The sequence below is a fragment of the Myotis davidii genome, unplaced genomic scaffold (genome assembly GCF_000327345.1).
Source record: "Myotis davidii unplaced genomic scaffold, ASM32734v1 scaffold1798, whole genome shotgun sequence".
Classification (NCBI taxonomy): Eukaryota; Metazoa; Chordata; class Mammalia; order Chiroptera; family Vespertilionidae; genus Myotis; species Myotis davidii.
The window spans coordinates 365,856-381,129 of NW_006288952.1; the positions used below are offsets into that span (position 1 = coordinate 365,856).

Sequence of the window (15,274 nt, forward strand, 5' to 3'; positions counted from 1 at the left end):
CGGTCTCTAAGGAGGTGCTAATTTAGCCTCTGCCTGAGACTACCCAGCAGGAGCTATGGAGAGATCTGCAGATTCCTCTTCTTTGTTTGGGGTTTGGAGCTGCCCAGATGAGGTCCAGCTGTGAAGCAATGCAAGCTGCTGTGGGGCCTTGGGCCTTCTTTTGGAAGTTCTGGGTCTGTCTGACCCACCTGCAGTTTGTTAGGTAATTTTCAGATTGCAAAGGGCCAGGCCTTTCATATGCAAAAGCCTAAGCAAGCAGCTTGGGTGGGGCGGGTTCTCAGGGGTTCAACGGGGCAGAGCAAGCAGCTATGGCTGCTCCTCAGTCCTACCCTAAGAGTCCCCTCGTCTCAGTGTCCCAGTAATCGCTGTAAGCACCTCTGAGAGAAAGCCGTCCTCGAGTTCTGACCAATACCAGTTTCTCCCTGTATGAGTCTGGGTACCCAGAGACTCGCCCTGAACTGGAGTTTAGAGATGTCGGGAGCTTGTGTCTCCCTCCCGATTGAAAAAGACAGCCGTGTTCTCAGTTGCCAGCCCTTTCCACGTGTGTCTCCGTACCTCTGCACTTTACTTCCACGCCTCCTCTGAGTCTCAGTGTGCTTTTCTCTTTCCTTCTAGTTGTAGAATTTCCACTCGGCCAGCCTTCCTGTGGTTCAGGATGATGTCTGTTTTGTCTTTTTGTTGTATTTTTGAAGTGGTTGTGTGAGGCAGCAATTTCCGGTGTTTATCTATGCCGCCGTCTTGGTTTCTCTTTAATTTATTTTTAAAGTTTGGAAAAATTGCTGTCAACATGAATGCCATAGGATTCCAATTTATTAAATTTTCCTAATAGTGAAATTATATGCTGTAATTCATGAATAACTCTCACAGCAATGCAGTAGTGAATCTGACCTGTGAAATCATCCGTGATTAGCTTTCACTGTGGTATAGCTTCAGCCAGTGTTTTCATTAATCCCAGTCTTGGTCCAGTCAGCTCTTGCAGGATCTCAGATTTCTTTTATTTGTCAGCCAGAGACAGAGCACACACTAGAGAGCAATTTTTTTTTTTTGGTAGATGTGATTAGGAGGCAAATATGATAGGCTTGATATGGCCACAAGGCACTGGCTTCCTCCATAGGCTCGTTTCCAATGAGTACTATATGATGAATCATAAAATGTATATATAGTTCTTGAAAATAAGATGCTGTCTGCTTTAGGTTTTTCCCCCTTTTCCTTTATATTAATTCCAGTAAAAAGCATATCATAAACTGATCAGTCCCATATGAGGTTGAGAGAAAATGATAAGCAGGACTTTTCTGTTTAGTATTGGTGTTTTGAATCACTTTGATTCGTTGAATAGAATGCTCCATAAGTGAAATATAAAATGATATCCTTTTGGCAGAAGGAAACCTGGCATCTTACTTTGAAAATGATAAAAATTACTTTCAGCCCTTAAGGCAAAAGCTGCTTCCTCTTGGGACAGTTGTGACTTTATAGTACAGTGGGCTGCTCATCTTTTCAGTCTTACTTTAGCTGTTGAGGGTGATGCAATGAAAATGGCAAAAACAGTATCAAATGCTATCATTTCATTAAGAACAATTTGCTTGATGAATTTGAATAAATTAAGATATTATTATAATTTTTCATTAGGATAGTCTGTTTTCTAAATTTATCTTTAATCTTGATACCTGAGTGAATCCCATCCAACTTTTTAGAAACACTTTCTCCAAAATAGAATGTATTTGCCACATAGTGTGTTTGATTAAATTCTGCACTCCAGCATGAATTTTAGAAAGGCAGTAGCTCATCTTTGACATACTTGATATTTACACCTCACCTACCAAGAGTATTCAACCTAACATGTAAGTACGGGATACGTCAGCAGGTGCTGGTGCATTTCTAACGGCCATCACCACAGAGAATGTGATCGTTATTTGAGCGATACCATCATTAGATTTATTAAGATCTCCTGGAGCCCTGGGCTGCTCTGAAGGAGCAGTTTGATGCTGTAACAGCCTGTGTCCTGTGACTCTGGAGGACCAGATTTTGTGCCTCTCTGTAGCAAGTCATTTTGTCCTTACTGCGCGGTGCATGCGTTCCTCTAAGCACGAGGAGGTCCTCCCCACCCAGGGGAGAAAAGAAACTCTTCTGACTTGGATGTTGTGCAAGGAGTCGTTTCCTTGCGCAGATGTCTTCTCAGTGGCACTTGTCTCCTGAGGTCTTCATTATTTTGGCCGTGGGATATATAGAAGATTTGAGGAAGCTTAACAAAATCGTTTTTGGAAACTTATTAGTTTCAAGACATCGTAATGGAGGAAGGCATGCATGATGGGAAAATAAAATGTTTCCCCCAAGATCAAAAGCAATATCCCCTCCCAACTCAGTATATTATTTTGCCTAGTTTGATAATGTGAGCCTTTTAATTCCTAAGCAAATTAAACAAGTTATAACATACCTCGTTATTGAGTAAACATTATATGTGATTATCTGAGAGAAGTACTTGATGCTCTCCAATATGTAACTTCTCTATAATTTTCCTCCACTGACCCAAGAAAACCCTAAGTAAGGTTCAATCTCTTAGCACCTTATGAGTTGACCTTTTTGTCAGCCTAATACTGTGCTGGTTTATTTAAAACTAAACAAGACTTAACTAGGTGAACTATGAGCATGTATATTGCAGAAATAGAATAGGCTGTAATTACTGTGATCATATCCCTAAAGCTCTTATAATTACTTCATAAAACACCCATCACCTTTGAGAAAACACAGAGACTCTAGTAATTCTTGTTTTAATTAGTCTGAGTAGAGGTTCTAAAACTTTAAATAACACCAGAGTCACCCTCAAGTCATTTTCACCACAGATTGCTGAGCCCCACCCCCAAAGTTTCTGACTTACTGAGTCTGGGGTAAGGCCTGAGAATTTGCATTTCCAAAAAGTTTACTATCAGGAAATAAGAGTTTGAGACCATTGCTCTATAATTTAAAAATTTTACTGAAAGCTGTCTATTCGTCATTATTAAGGCACTTCCTAGTATTTCTGGGACCTCTTAGGGAAAGGATGAAGTGAGGAAGGGATGGATGTGTAATAGAAAATTTCCCAGTGTGCCACTTTATACCCCCATCCCTTTTCATAGGGATTCTTACTCCTATTACATATACTTTTATTTTTTAAAAAAATTTAATATAATTTAGAAATCAATTTACTGTTTTAAAGTGTTCAGCTATAATTTCATTTTAAGATCAGGCTTATAAAATTCTTAGAGACCATTCCTGTTAATTTAATTTGCAGTTGTCGGTAACTCCAGGAAGAGATTAGCTAGATCTACTCTTGGCAGTGAGTCATTTATTGTGCAACATCATTATCCTAGAAACACACCCTTTAAAAAAACTATAAGCCTTGGGCATTTCTTTAAATTGAAAATGTTTTTCTTTCAAAAATGAATCCTAAGTCTCTGCCTTGCAAGCTGAGAAGGATATTTTTTCATATTAACCAAACCTGATAAGTTTTAATACTGAGGTTACCTATACCAGTGATGGCGAAACTATGACACATGTGTCAGAGGTGACACGCGAACTCATTTTTTTGGTTGATTTTTCTTTGTTAAATGGCATTTAAATACATAAAATAAATATCAAAAATATAAATCTTTGTTTTACTATGGTTGCAAATATCAAAAAATTTCTATATGTGACACGGCACCAGAGTTAAGTTAGGGTTTTTCAAAATGCTGACACGCCGAGCTCAAAAGGTTCGCCATCACTAAACCTATATGGAGCCATGAAACTGAGTGAAGAACATTTTTCTTGTAGGTTTAAATGAATGCTCACATTTAAAAGGAGAAAATATGTCTGCTCTGTAAGATCTAGAAAGAAATAATAAAGTACAGAACCTGCTTTCCCCCATGTCAGCCTGTCTCCCATTCCTTATTGACACTCAGATTCACATAGATTTAACCCAGCCCATGTGAACAGCCATCACTGTTTCCAGGCCCCTATCATTAAGTTGGTTAGGATGAGTTTCCTAGCTGCATCTTTCATTGTTTACAGGTAAAGTAACACATCTGTCACTTTTTAGATCTCATTCACTGAAGACTAATGAGCAAATGTAAAGCCTGAAGGGAGCTCTTGTATTCCATTATTTAACGAATCTGAAAGCCATGACCATATTCTCTGCTCTGTGGCTGACTCTTACACCTAGAGCATATCTTTGCATTGAAAAATTACATATTTATTTGGAAGACAAAGAGCTAACCTGGATGATTTAGACAAATAGATTTGAATATTAAACTTAAAAGGTATTTTCTTTGCCAATATAAATACACCAAATTTAAGTCATTATCAGAAGTGAATATATGCAGTAGGTGCAAATTTCATGCATTTGTTTTCATGATAAATGCCCAGTGTGTTACAGAGTATTGCATTTGAAAAAAACTCCATATACTCACACTGCAGCTATTCAGTGTGAGAATATTACATGTTTTATTAGAAGCATTCATATTTCTTTAGGGTATGGTAGACCAGTCATCTCACTTTGTTCATTTTTTCTTTGATTCAGTTATTTATTCAGTTATTGGTCATTTTCTCACAGGGTACAATGTTTATGGTACTCCTTGTAATTGCAGAAGACTTTCCACTATTACCTAATTGGCAATTTTTATCTTTACCACCTGTACTCCTATACCTCAGGCCAGCTAAAAAATTAGTAGATTAACATCCTGGGTGAGAATTTTTCCTAGCACTTTTGCTGTGCCTCATGTACTATTACACCTAACCTTTTTATAAAAAAAATCAAAACATTACATAATAACTGGAGGAGAGACTACAGTGGAGTTAACAGATTCTCAAGCACCATTAATTCAAGGAAAATGAAAAGCAAAGCCAGGAACATACTATGCAGTATGGCCCCCTAGTGCCCTCTACCCAGGAGTGTAGCAACATGCGCTTCTACCACTAGCTGACCAACATGAAAAACATATATGAACTATGTTATTCTTACTTGAAAGGATATGTGTGTCTTAAATAGGGAAAAAAAAACACAAATAAAAAATGAGGGGCGGGGGATGGGGAAGGAAGTAGTATAACATGTAACAAATGGTCATTGTATGAGCTATGCCTATAATTGAAACCCTCAGAGTAGATGAGATTATGAAGAGAATCATGTGTAAGTAAAAAGAGAGGGGATCTTAAGACAAAACACTGAGGGATCACTAGAGCGGGGAGAGCCAGCAAAGGAGAACACCACCTGGTGGCCTGAGAGTAGAAGAACAAGCACCCTGCACTGATAGAAGCTCCAGAGAAGGAACAGCCATGTGAATGCTGCAGAGAAATAGAGAGAAGGCTCCAGCCATGGACATTAACATATATTTGCTTTTTCAGTCCCTACCCCAATTAATATGCCAAATATATTTTTAGAAAGCATATCTTGTCACTAAGACATTCCACGAAAAAGAGAGGTAGAGAGAGATAGAAACGTCAATGATGAGAGAGAATCATTGATCGGCTGCCTCCTGTATGCCCCAGCCTGAGGATCGAGCCTGCAACCCAGGCATGTACCTTGACTGGGAATCAAACCACAACCTCCTGGTTCATAGTTCAATCCTTAACCACTAAGCCACGCCAGCCGGGCTAAAAATTTTACTGTTACATAAATGTTGGACTAAAACACATTGATCCTTTCCACACATGCCCCTTTGGAAATCAGCTTTCCAGCAACTTGAAGCATTTAAAGTACTTCCCTATACCTACACAATTTTCCTCTCTGGGGCAATGAGGAAAATTGTTCTTGCTGAACCTAGGTGATTCCTTTTGAAAGGCAAGGAACAATTCTCAAACCCTGACTCAGACAGCTGAGCATAAACTCAGATGGCAGATAATACATCCATGCCCTCAATAGTTCTTCACTGAGCCTTGGTTGTGCCATGCACTGCTTTAGGCACAAGATATATGGTAGTGAACAAACACCTATAGAATCAGGGAGCATAAATCTACAAAAGTGACAGCAGAGGGAGCCAGTGGAAGAACTAGAAACTGTGTCATGGGCTATCCCTGCTGCTCTACCCAGCTTGTTATCCTCCAGCAGTTCTCGAGGGTGTCATATGGTTATGTGACAGATGCAATATTCTGCACTTTATTAAATTTAACAATAATCCTCTGACATTGCAATTTTTAATTCTTTTCCAATTTCAGTGTATAACTAATTGTTGCAATTGTACTAAAAGAGTTTATGTTTATTAGTGTTAATGATAGATCCTTATTACTAATATATGCACTACTTATTAAAAACATAATATGGGCTTAGCACTGTGCCAAACCCTTCACCAACATAAAATTTAATCTTCACAACAGTAATATGAGGCAGGTATTATTTTTCTATTTTGAAGATGAGGTAAATGAGGCTCAAAGTCTTAATTATTTGCTTAACTCCACACAGCAAAAAGTTAATGAAGGCACATCTATCTGACAAAAAAGCCATGTTCTTTCTATTATACAACCTTGATTTAAGGGATACATTCATGTTCAGTTCTTCCTTCAAGTTAATGCAAATTGGTGATTATATTAATGTGTTTGTTTCTATTAGTCTGGAGATAAGGTGAGTAATTAAACTCAACTTGTCTAAAAAAAGTAGAAGTGGCATATATCAGAAAGTCCAGCTAAAGGAAAATTTTCCAAACTTCAGAAAGATTGAGCCTCATAAATTGATCTTCTAAAGAAAAAGTAAGTGATTATGATGAATAGGAAAGGACTCTGTGAAAAATGATAGTACCTAGGAAGAAAAAGTCCTTAAAACTTTTCAATCTAGGCCCTTGTAAATAGCCCAGGTAGCTTATTAAATATTTGTCTCTACAAAGGCCTCTTATTCTACAGGTCTTTTAGGGAGAATTCCCACCAGCAGTAAAGCACCCAGACCATCGGTTCTCAACCTGTGGGTCGCGACCCCTTTGGGGGTCGAATGACCCTTTCACAGGGGTCGCCGAAGACCATCAGAAAACACATATATAATTACATATTGTTTTTGTGATTAATCACTATGCTTTATTATGTTCAGTTTGTAACAATGAAAATACATTCCTGCATATCAGATATTTACATTACGATTCATAACAGTAGCAAAATTACAGTTATGAAGTAGCCACGAAAATAATTTTATGGTAGGGGGTCACCACAACATGAGAAACTGTATTTAAGGGTCGCAGCATTAGGAAGGTTGAGAACCAGTGACCTAGACTCTCCTGGAGCTGACAGCTCCATAGACTCCCCTGAGGGCGGGGCTGGGGTCACCTATGGCAGGATTGCCTCCTAAAGGTAACTGAGCAATATCGCTGTCTTAAACGGAGAAAGAATTTGGAATCACAAAGAATACAAAAAGCCAGCTAGCTGCTCTAATGATGACAGAACTTCTCCAGGGAAAGCACACTTTGTGAAGATGCTTACCATATGTCCTTCTGAGTTCTCTACTGAGTTAGGGTAGAAATGGAAAATGAAATTTTCATAGACAAGTGACAAAGGACAGTGCTGTTCATTGTTATCAGTGCCTGGCTACTGTTTAGCCAAACTGGAAGGAGAGTATGCAGTCAGTGTAATATTGTATGTATATGTGTGTGCTACAACAGAGGTCCTTAATTGTACAACTTATTTAGATTTGTGGTTTTAATTGACAGTTCTTGTGTGTACTTAGAACATAGTCTCAAAGGCAGAGCCAATGTTTTATATAAAATTCTTAGCTCCCCAGCTCCTACCATACTGCTTAGGACATTTATATTGGACACTCAAAAAAATATTTGACTTGGTATTCTTTCCTCAGAGCTCCCAAACATATTCCTTTGCACAATTAGCTAGTCACTTTGGTAATTACAAATTGGCTCTAAATAGCTCTTTTATATATGACCAGTTGATGAGTTGATACTTATCTAGAAATGGAAATGTGTGTCTTCTTGTAAGGATAGAATTAAATTTAGAGCCTGGAATATAAAAGATAATACTCTTGTCATTAAATAGCCACCATAGCCATGCCTGTTGTTTTGTTGCTGTTTTGGGGATTATTTACTAAAATTGGTTTGAAAATTATAATCCCAAGCATGCCACATTTAAAGTTACAGTGGGGCCTTGACTTACGAGTTTAATTCGTTCCATGACGGAGCTCGTAATTCAAATTACTCGTATGTCAAATCAACAGTGAACGAGTGAGACACGTGATGCTGGGCTGATGTTGTGGCGTTCACTGTGACATTCACTGCGCCACCTAGCAGTGGGGTATCTGAACACATTTTTGTGGGTAGTTTTTATCACATGCTAACAGGTGGTGCGGGCCATTTTTGCAGTTGAATAGATTGATTACCGTTATACCTGGAAGTACATACATAATTCACCATTGTATGTGTTAGAGACCCAAATTTTGTCCTTTGGAATTCGTATATCTGCATGTTAGCATCCCTTTAGAGCAATAAAAAAGCATAAAAATAAATGTATTTATACGTTACCTGCATTCTACCGCTAGTCTATAAAAAACATATTAATATGTGTCCCGCGCTCTACTACCAGTCAACGTAAACCGTATAAATATGTTTCCTGCATACAATGTGTGAAGCTGGCTCATAACCCGAATTTTAGCTCACAACTCAAAGCAAAAAATCGGCCAAGAGACAGCTCGTATCTCGAAAAACTCGTTAGTCGGGACACTCGTAAGTCAAGGCCCTACTGTATTTGGTACTTGGGAACAATGATGTTCTCAAAACTAAGGAAAGTTCCTGAATGTATGAATGGGAAGTGAGAATTCTGATATCACAATTAATATTCTTTATATGAATTGTTTTCAATATAGATTTCTTCAAACACTTCGCAGTTGGGTGGTGCCGAACCTGGAAGACGCTGTGGAAAGTCTGCACTCTTTCAACTAGCAGAGGCAAGTTTCTAAGAATATACCGAGATGAGCTATGCAGAGGTGGAAATTACAGAAATTAATCATATTCCTTTAACTGTACCATTTCACCTTTGCCCGTAAAGTGTATTGTATCTAATTTTGAACAATGAGAGGGTTAACCTTAAATTTAGAAAAGAAAAGAAAAAGGCGTCTTGTTACTAAAAGTCATTAAGCATTGAAAAAGGTTACCCAGGGAAATTGCAAAACCCTTTTCACAGGTAGTAATATTTTAAAGTAAGGTCAGGTTCGTCTCTCTCATCAGTTAAATAAGTCCAGCTTGAACCCAGAAGAATGGTCCAGGCCCTTTTCCTCTTTGCAGATTCTCTTGTAACATCGGTAAATCCCTAGAATAGAATGCACTACTTTTAAACCAGGTGGTTGATATTTTAATTTTTGTTGTTTTTAGAGAAGAACTCAAATGACATGTTCTGAGTCAGGTTTTATAACATCTGTCAGTTGTACATCTGATCTGACATGGATTTAAAATTCCTTTGGCAAAGTAAAAAAATGTGTTTTTATAAACCCTATGATGTGGGTGATGGGTTGGGGAGGACGATGCCAGGAGTTTTTAGGGTGGGCAGGAGAGGTGACTTTGCCATGCTGTGACTGCTCTGCCTTAAGGGAACTCGTGGAAAAAAATGTTTTTAGGACACTGTAATAACAGTGCTTTCTTCTGGTGAGACAAATTAGGAGGTAAAAAAAAAATGGGTAACAAAATCTCTTATAAACTTTTTTTTTCCTCTCATGTTTCTGACTTCCTTCCCATGAGTTCCTTCTGAGGTGTTTTGTTGTTGTTTTTAGTGATATAGTTCTTTTACAAATCTTAAGTAGTTTGTTAATTTAATGGGATGGCCTGTCATTTTCCAAATTTTATGGCAGCCTATATCATAAAAGTTTAGGAGTTTTAAATGTCTTAAACATTAAGCTTTTAAAGTTTAGGCAGATCCAAATTAGAAATATAAAAATATGAAGGTCTGAAACAATAAAGAAGTATATAAACAGCAGAATAAACTAATCTATTGTTGTCTGACCTTAAGCTGACCAGCTTCTGTGTGAGATAAACTCAGACCCAAATAGAGATCTGCAAATGACTAGAAAAATGAATGAATCCTTCCTTCCTATCTAATAATAGACAAACATGGTAATTGACCGTACCTTCGCTATGCCTCCCATTGGCTAATCAGCACAATATGCAAATTAACTGCCAACAAAGTTGGCGGTTAATTTGTACATGTAGGCTCCAAGTGGGGGAGGGAAGACTGAAGGCAAGCCAGAGCCACAAAGATGGAAGACTGAAGGCAGCTCCGGCCAGAGTGAAGGCCTGGGTCCTGGGTGCCAGAGGAAAACCTGTGCCGGCAGCCAGGAGAAGGGAAGGCCTATTGCACAAATCTCTTCATGCAATGGGCCTCTAGTACTATATAATAAAAGGGTAATATGCAAATCAACCTAATGGCGGGTTGTGGCGAGAGCCTCTTCTCCCTCCGCGAATCTCTTCTGTCTCCATGGCAGTGCTAAGGATGTCCGACCGCTCCCCTCGGTCCTAAGCAGGCAGTCAGACATCCCCTGAGGGCTCCTGGACTGTGAAAGGGCACAGGCCAGACTGAGGGACACCCCTCCTGAGTGCACGAATGTTGTACATCAGGCCTCTAGTAGTTTTAATAAAATAGAAGGATCTCTTACCCTTTGAGACAGCATGGAGAGACCTGGAGAGTGTTATGCTAAGCGAAATAAGCCAGTTAAAAAAAGACAAATCTCACATGATCTCACTCATATGTGGAATCTAATGAACAAAATAAACTGATGAACGGAGTGGATCCAGAGACATGGAAGCATGGAACAGAGTGCGGAATCTCAGAGGGCAGGCAGAGGAGAATGGGTGGGTGGGAATAGATCAGCCAAAGAACTTGTAAGCAAATATGTATAACCCATGGACACAGACAATAGGATGGTTTAGCCCTGGGGCGGGGGGTGGAGATGGACTAGAAGAGGTCAGTGGGGGAGAGAGGGGACATATTTAATACTTTCAACAATAAAGATTTAAAAAAAAAAAGCAAAAGAAGTGGGTGAGTCAGTAGCAAAGTACTACTGCAGGTAGAACTTCAATAGTAAGGATCTTGCGTATAGTTTGCCTTTGGAGTTAGAGTTGTAAACAGGACTTTGTAAACAGAGAGACTATGAGGCCATGAATTTGTCTAGTGTCTTTCAGACTATAGATTGTTAAGACAATTTATTTGAAAGAAGTCATTATCACCCTGCTGGTGTTGCTCAGTGTTGAGCTTTGATCCTTGAACCAGGAGGTCACAGTTCATTTCCCAGTCAGGGCACGTGCCAGGTTGTGGACTCCATCTCGAGTAGGGGGCTTGCAGGAGGCAGCTAATCAATGATTCTCTCTCATTAATGTTTCTATTTCTCTTCCTTCCTATCTCTGAAATAAAAACAAACAAACAGGCAAATAAATAACAAAACCTGCTAAAAAAGCGATTATCTTGCTTGAATATTAGGAATGTGTAGCCCTCTGTTCAGTTCCTAGTTGTGTGTGTTACACGTATATACAAACACATACGCATGGTTTTTATTTCTGTTTTTTAAATTTAAGTATAGAAAAAAAACAAAAATATTAATTTGAAAAGATATATGCACCCCTAAGTTCATTGCAGAACTGTTTACAATAGCCAAGAATTGGAGGCAGCCTCAGTGTCTATCCATAGATGAATGGATCTATATGGTTTTTAAAATATTAAACACTAAATTGTAAAACACCTAACTTTTATATTAATATGTCTTTATTAAACAGTTTTGTGTTAGAAAAGTGTGGACCTTTGAGGCACTTTGCTGTGGAGCTGGGCGTGCTAGAGAGATGAATTTTCTTTCTTTGGCATAAATCATTTAAAAAAAGGATTCCCTATTAAATCAGAGCTCATTAAAAAAGAACACTCTCCTAATTTGTAGGGATGCATCCCAAATATGAAACAGATGCTATGATCTAACAGATGTTTGAATGCTGGGATCATAATTTAAAGGGGTAAAATGACTGCAATAAGCCTATTCCAATTATAGCAAATCAACTTATCCTCAGACTTAGTTTCTTATAACATCTGAGTAAAACTACATGCTTTTTATGAAACAGGGTCGCTAAAAAATAATTTACCAAGAAAATCTTCTAACATTATTTCTCCCACATGAATGTGATGCCATAATGCCAATAGACTGTGTTTTAGAATAACATCCTGAAGCTTCCCAGTTCCTAATTAAACATAAATATGTGCACAATGGATTAATCAGCATCTCCAAATAATCACCAATAGAAATAGGCTTCCTCAATTTATTTTATTCCATGTGTACTTGGTGCTCATTTTTCTTGAACCAAACATAATATTTCATTATGTTGGGTGCCTCTTTAAATAAGTATAACAGGATATTGAGGAGGATTTTTTCTTTTGGCCAGAATTAGTGGTATTATCTGAAATCTGAAGGAACAGCTTTCAGTTATCCCATCCCACAGCAAAAGCCTACAAGAGGCCACCTCCAATATAGGCCAGACCCTTCTCTTGGGATTTATAAGGAGATGCTAATTCTATCTCATATACTTATAGTGCAGAGGTTTTCCCTCTCATCCCCTCCCTTAACCCAAGTCATCAGTGAGTGGGGAGATATCATAGGCTATCTAATCATCTAGAATACTTTGGCTTTTCTCCCTGACTGTCAAACTGAAGGCAGCTCTAAGAGTACCCCTATTAAAGGTTGGGGGTGGTACCTATAAGAAGTGTCAAGAAGCAAGAAATGTTTTAGACATAGATTTACTGCTGTATCCTTCACCCATCTGAGCAGGCAAAAAAGAACTGGAGGAAGTTGGCAGCAGGGAGAGACTTGGAATGCCCGCTGCACTCCCTTTTGGCATTGTAGAGATGTGTGAGTTCCCTGGGGTCTAGTGGACACATAGGAGGTAGTCCAGCTTGATCAGACAAGTGGCCATGAGACAGTCATGGGGAGGGGCTGGCAGAGAGCCAACCTGGCACAGTGGGGCAGGCTCCTGCACCAGGAAAAACTCAGCAGAGACGGCTTTACTCAGGACACTCTGATGAGCGCCCATAAGCAGGAGTGATCTTCAGCAGTTTCTATCAGTACCGCTGTCCTGGTACTAAAATACTTGCTATTGTTAGTGCAAAGACTGTGACCTACATCCCCTGAGTACCTTGCAGCAATGCTGCCAGCATCCCTGATCCAGCAACTAGAGGGAACACGGGCCTGCAGGACTCTGTCCCAGCCCTGAGACCACATCCCTTCTGACCAGTCAGCACCCCACCTATTAAATATTTTGCATATCATCCCTGTGCTTGGCATCCCCTGACAAGGTCATTCAGTCTTATGTAGAGTTAGCAGGAACAGACAATAAAGAAAGACATACCCGTGGGCAGTTAGTTACTTTTACCTCCACCATTTTTTCTTCTGTCCACTAAACCAGAATGTTTAGGCCTTATGAAGGAAGGTCTAGGAACCAACCAGCCCAAGAACTAACCACTCACCCTTCCCCAATTCCATTCCTGTGGGCTGTCATGGGAGGAGGAGTGAATGAGGAGAACTCCCTAAAGTAGGGAGAAATGCTTACAAGACATGTCTTCTCTTTAGTGAGAAGCAAGAAATATTATAGGCATATATTTATTGCTGGGCCCTATAGGCCCTCAAGCAGGCAGAAAGAAAATTGAAAAAGTTGACAGCAGACACAAAGAGACTTGGATCGGCCTACACTCTTCGTGTTGGCATTGTTTAAGCACCCCTGTCTATTTCCCTGGACCCTGGACCAAAAGATACGCTGGGGAAGGCCCTTCTTTGAGCATTTGATTGGCATTTTAAACTGGGTGAACTGATAATAGCTGAAAGTGACCTGAAAATTCTGGGATCTGTTCCAGAATTTAGGAATCTATTCCAACTGGGAAGAGAGATTTGGCATAGTGCTGCTGAGGTTAGGAAATTGAGAAAAATATAATGCTTTTATGTTTGAACCTCCATGAGGATCATACTGTTCAGTTAATCAGTTACTTAATTGGTGCAGGTCCTATAATGTATTGTGTTTCCTTTCATTTTGAACTTAATTAGGTCGGGTCATATAAAGATCTGCAAAGCAACACAGCACCTCCCCCTCCCCCCTGCCCTGATATCACTGTGAATCATAGTTGCTATAGTTGTAGGACACTTAGAGACATCTTTACCTGTATATTTTAGCAAAGAACATTTCTACACTTGGAAGATCTCTGGTACCAAATTGCCTGGTATACTAAGTGGGACAGTTATTCATTCATTCTAAGGACTAATAATTATTGAAGGTCTGCTCCATGCCAATACAGTGAGGCTGCTGAAGCTTCCTGCATGTGGATATACAAGTATTGTTATTATGATGAGACAACTGTGAGCCATCTTCTAAGTGGTGCAGGGATGCTTTGCCTCTAGGTACAGTTTTGACGTTTTGGTGTGCCACTAGGGGCTGGAGCATAAGCCTAAAATTATTACTGTTTGTTTTACTTCTAATTTTTCTGAAATAATTTTATGTGTTATTTTAAATAGGTTATAAATTTTTTGTTCATACAGGTTTGCTTTTATTAGGCTATAAATTTTAATAGCTGATTTTATGTGCAAGTTTTATTATCTAACCTAAGATAATAACTGACATTTATTATCTACTGTGTGCTAGACGCTTTTTTAAGTACTTTATATGTACTCAATGAATTTTCACACCCATTCTCTGAGGGTAGGTACTGTTATCTTACATTTTCTACACATTAGGAAACAAAAGGGCAGAGAGGTTTTGTGTCTGGCCTAAGGTCACGGGATAGGAGGTGTTAGGGCCTCTGTAGAAACCTAGGCAGTCTGTCCCCACTGCCTGGGCTCTTCAACACTGGGCTATGCTGTCACCTTGTTTTAGATGAGTATAAAGGCTATGCAAGCTGCTTGTTAAAGGAGTTTGCATATTATAGACGGCTCCATGGAAGACAGCTTACTCCTACACATGTGTGTACTGCCGAATAAGATGACAGATTGTTCAAGACTGCTGTCAAAAAATGGAGCTGATATTTCCTTTTTAAAAAGTGTCTGTACTCTTAAAACTGCCAAGATACCGCTTATACACTTAAATAAGTAAGTGCATATTGGTGAATTTGGAAGACACTGTGAGGGCTATAGGAAATTATGGTATAGGAATCCTGCCCTCCAAGAACGTATTCTTCACTTGCAAAGAAATAAAATATAAAAGGTGAAGGGATAAAATTATAAATAGTGCAAGTGGTTTCATAGGGAACGATGCAATGAAAAGACAAAACTCCATTTGAGTGAAGAGTGGTACACAGATGAATGAGTAAAACCAGGACAGGGAGAAATTAATATGAGCAG

At 39.1% G+C, this 15,274-nt stretch overlaps 1 protein-coding gene across 7 annotated transcripts in view; it reads left to right on the forward strand.

Moving 5' to 3' along the window:
- Positions 1-15,274, forward strand: part of BBX (bobby sox homolog (Drosophila)) — a 288,627-nt gene that overhangs the window by 227,588 nt on the left and 45,765 nt on the right. For all 7 annotated transcript variants that reach the window (XM_015562273.1, XM_006761160.2, XM_015562274.1 and 4 more), the window contains one exon: positions 8,795-8,875. In XM_015562273.1, the coding sequence (XP_015417759.1) occupies positions 8,795-8,875 (81 nt within the window). The remainder of the gene's footprint in view (positions 1-8,794; positions 8,876-15,274) is intronic.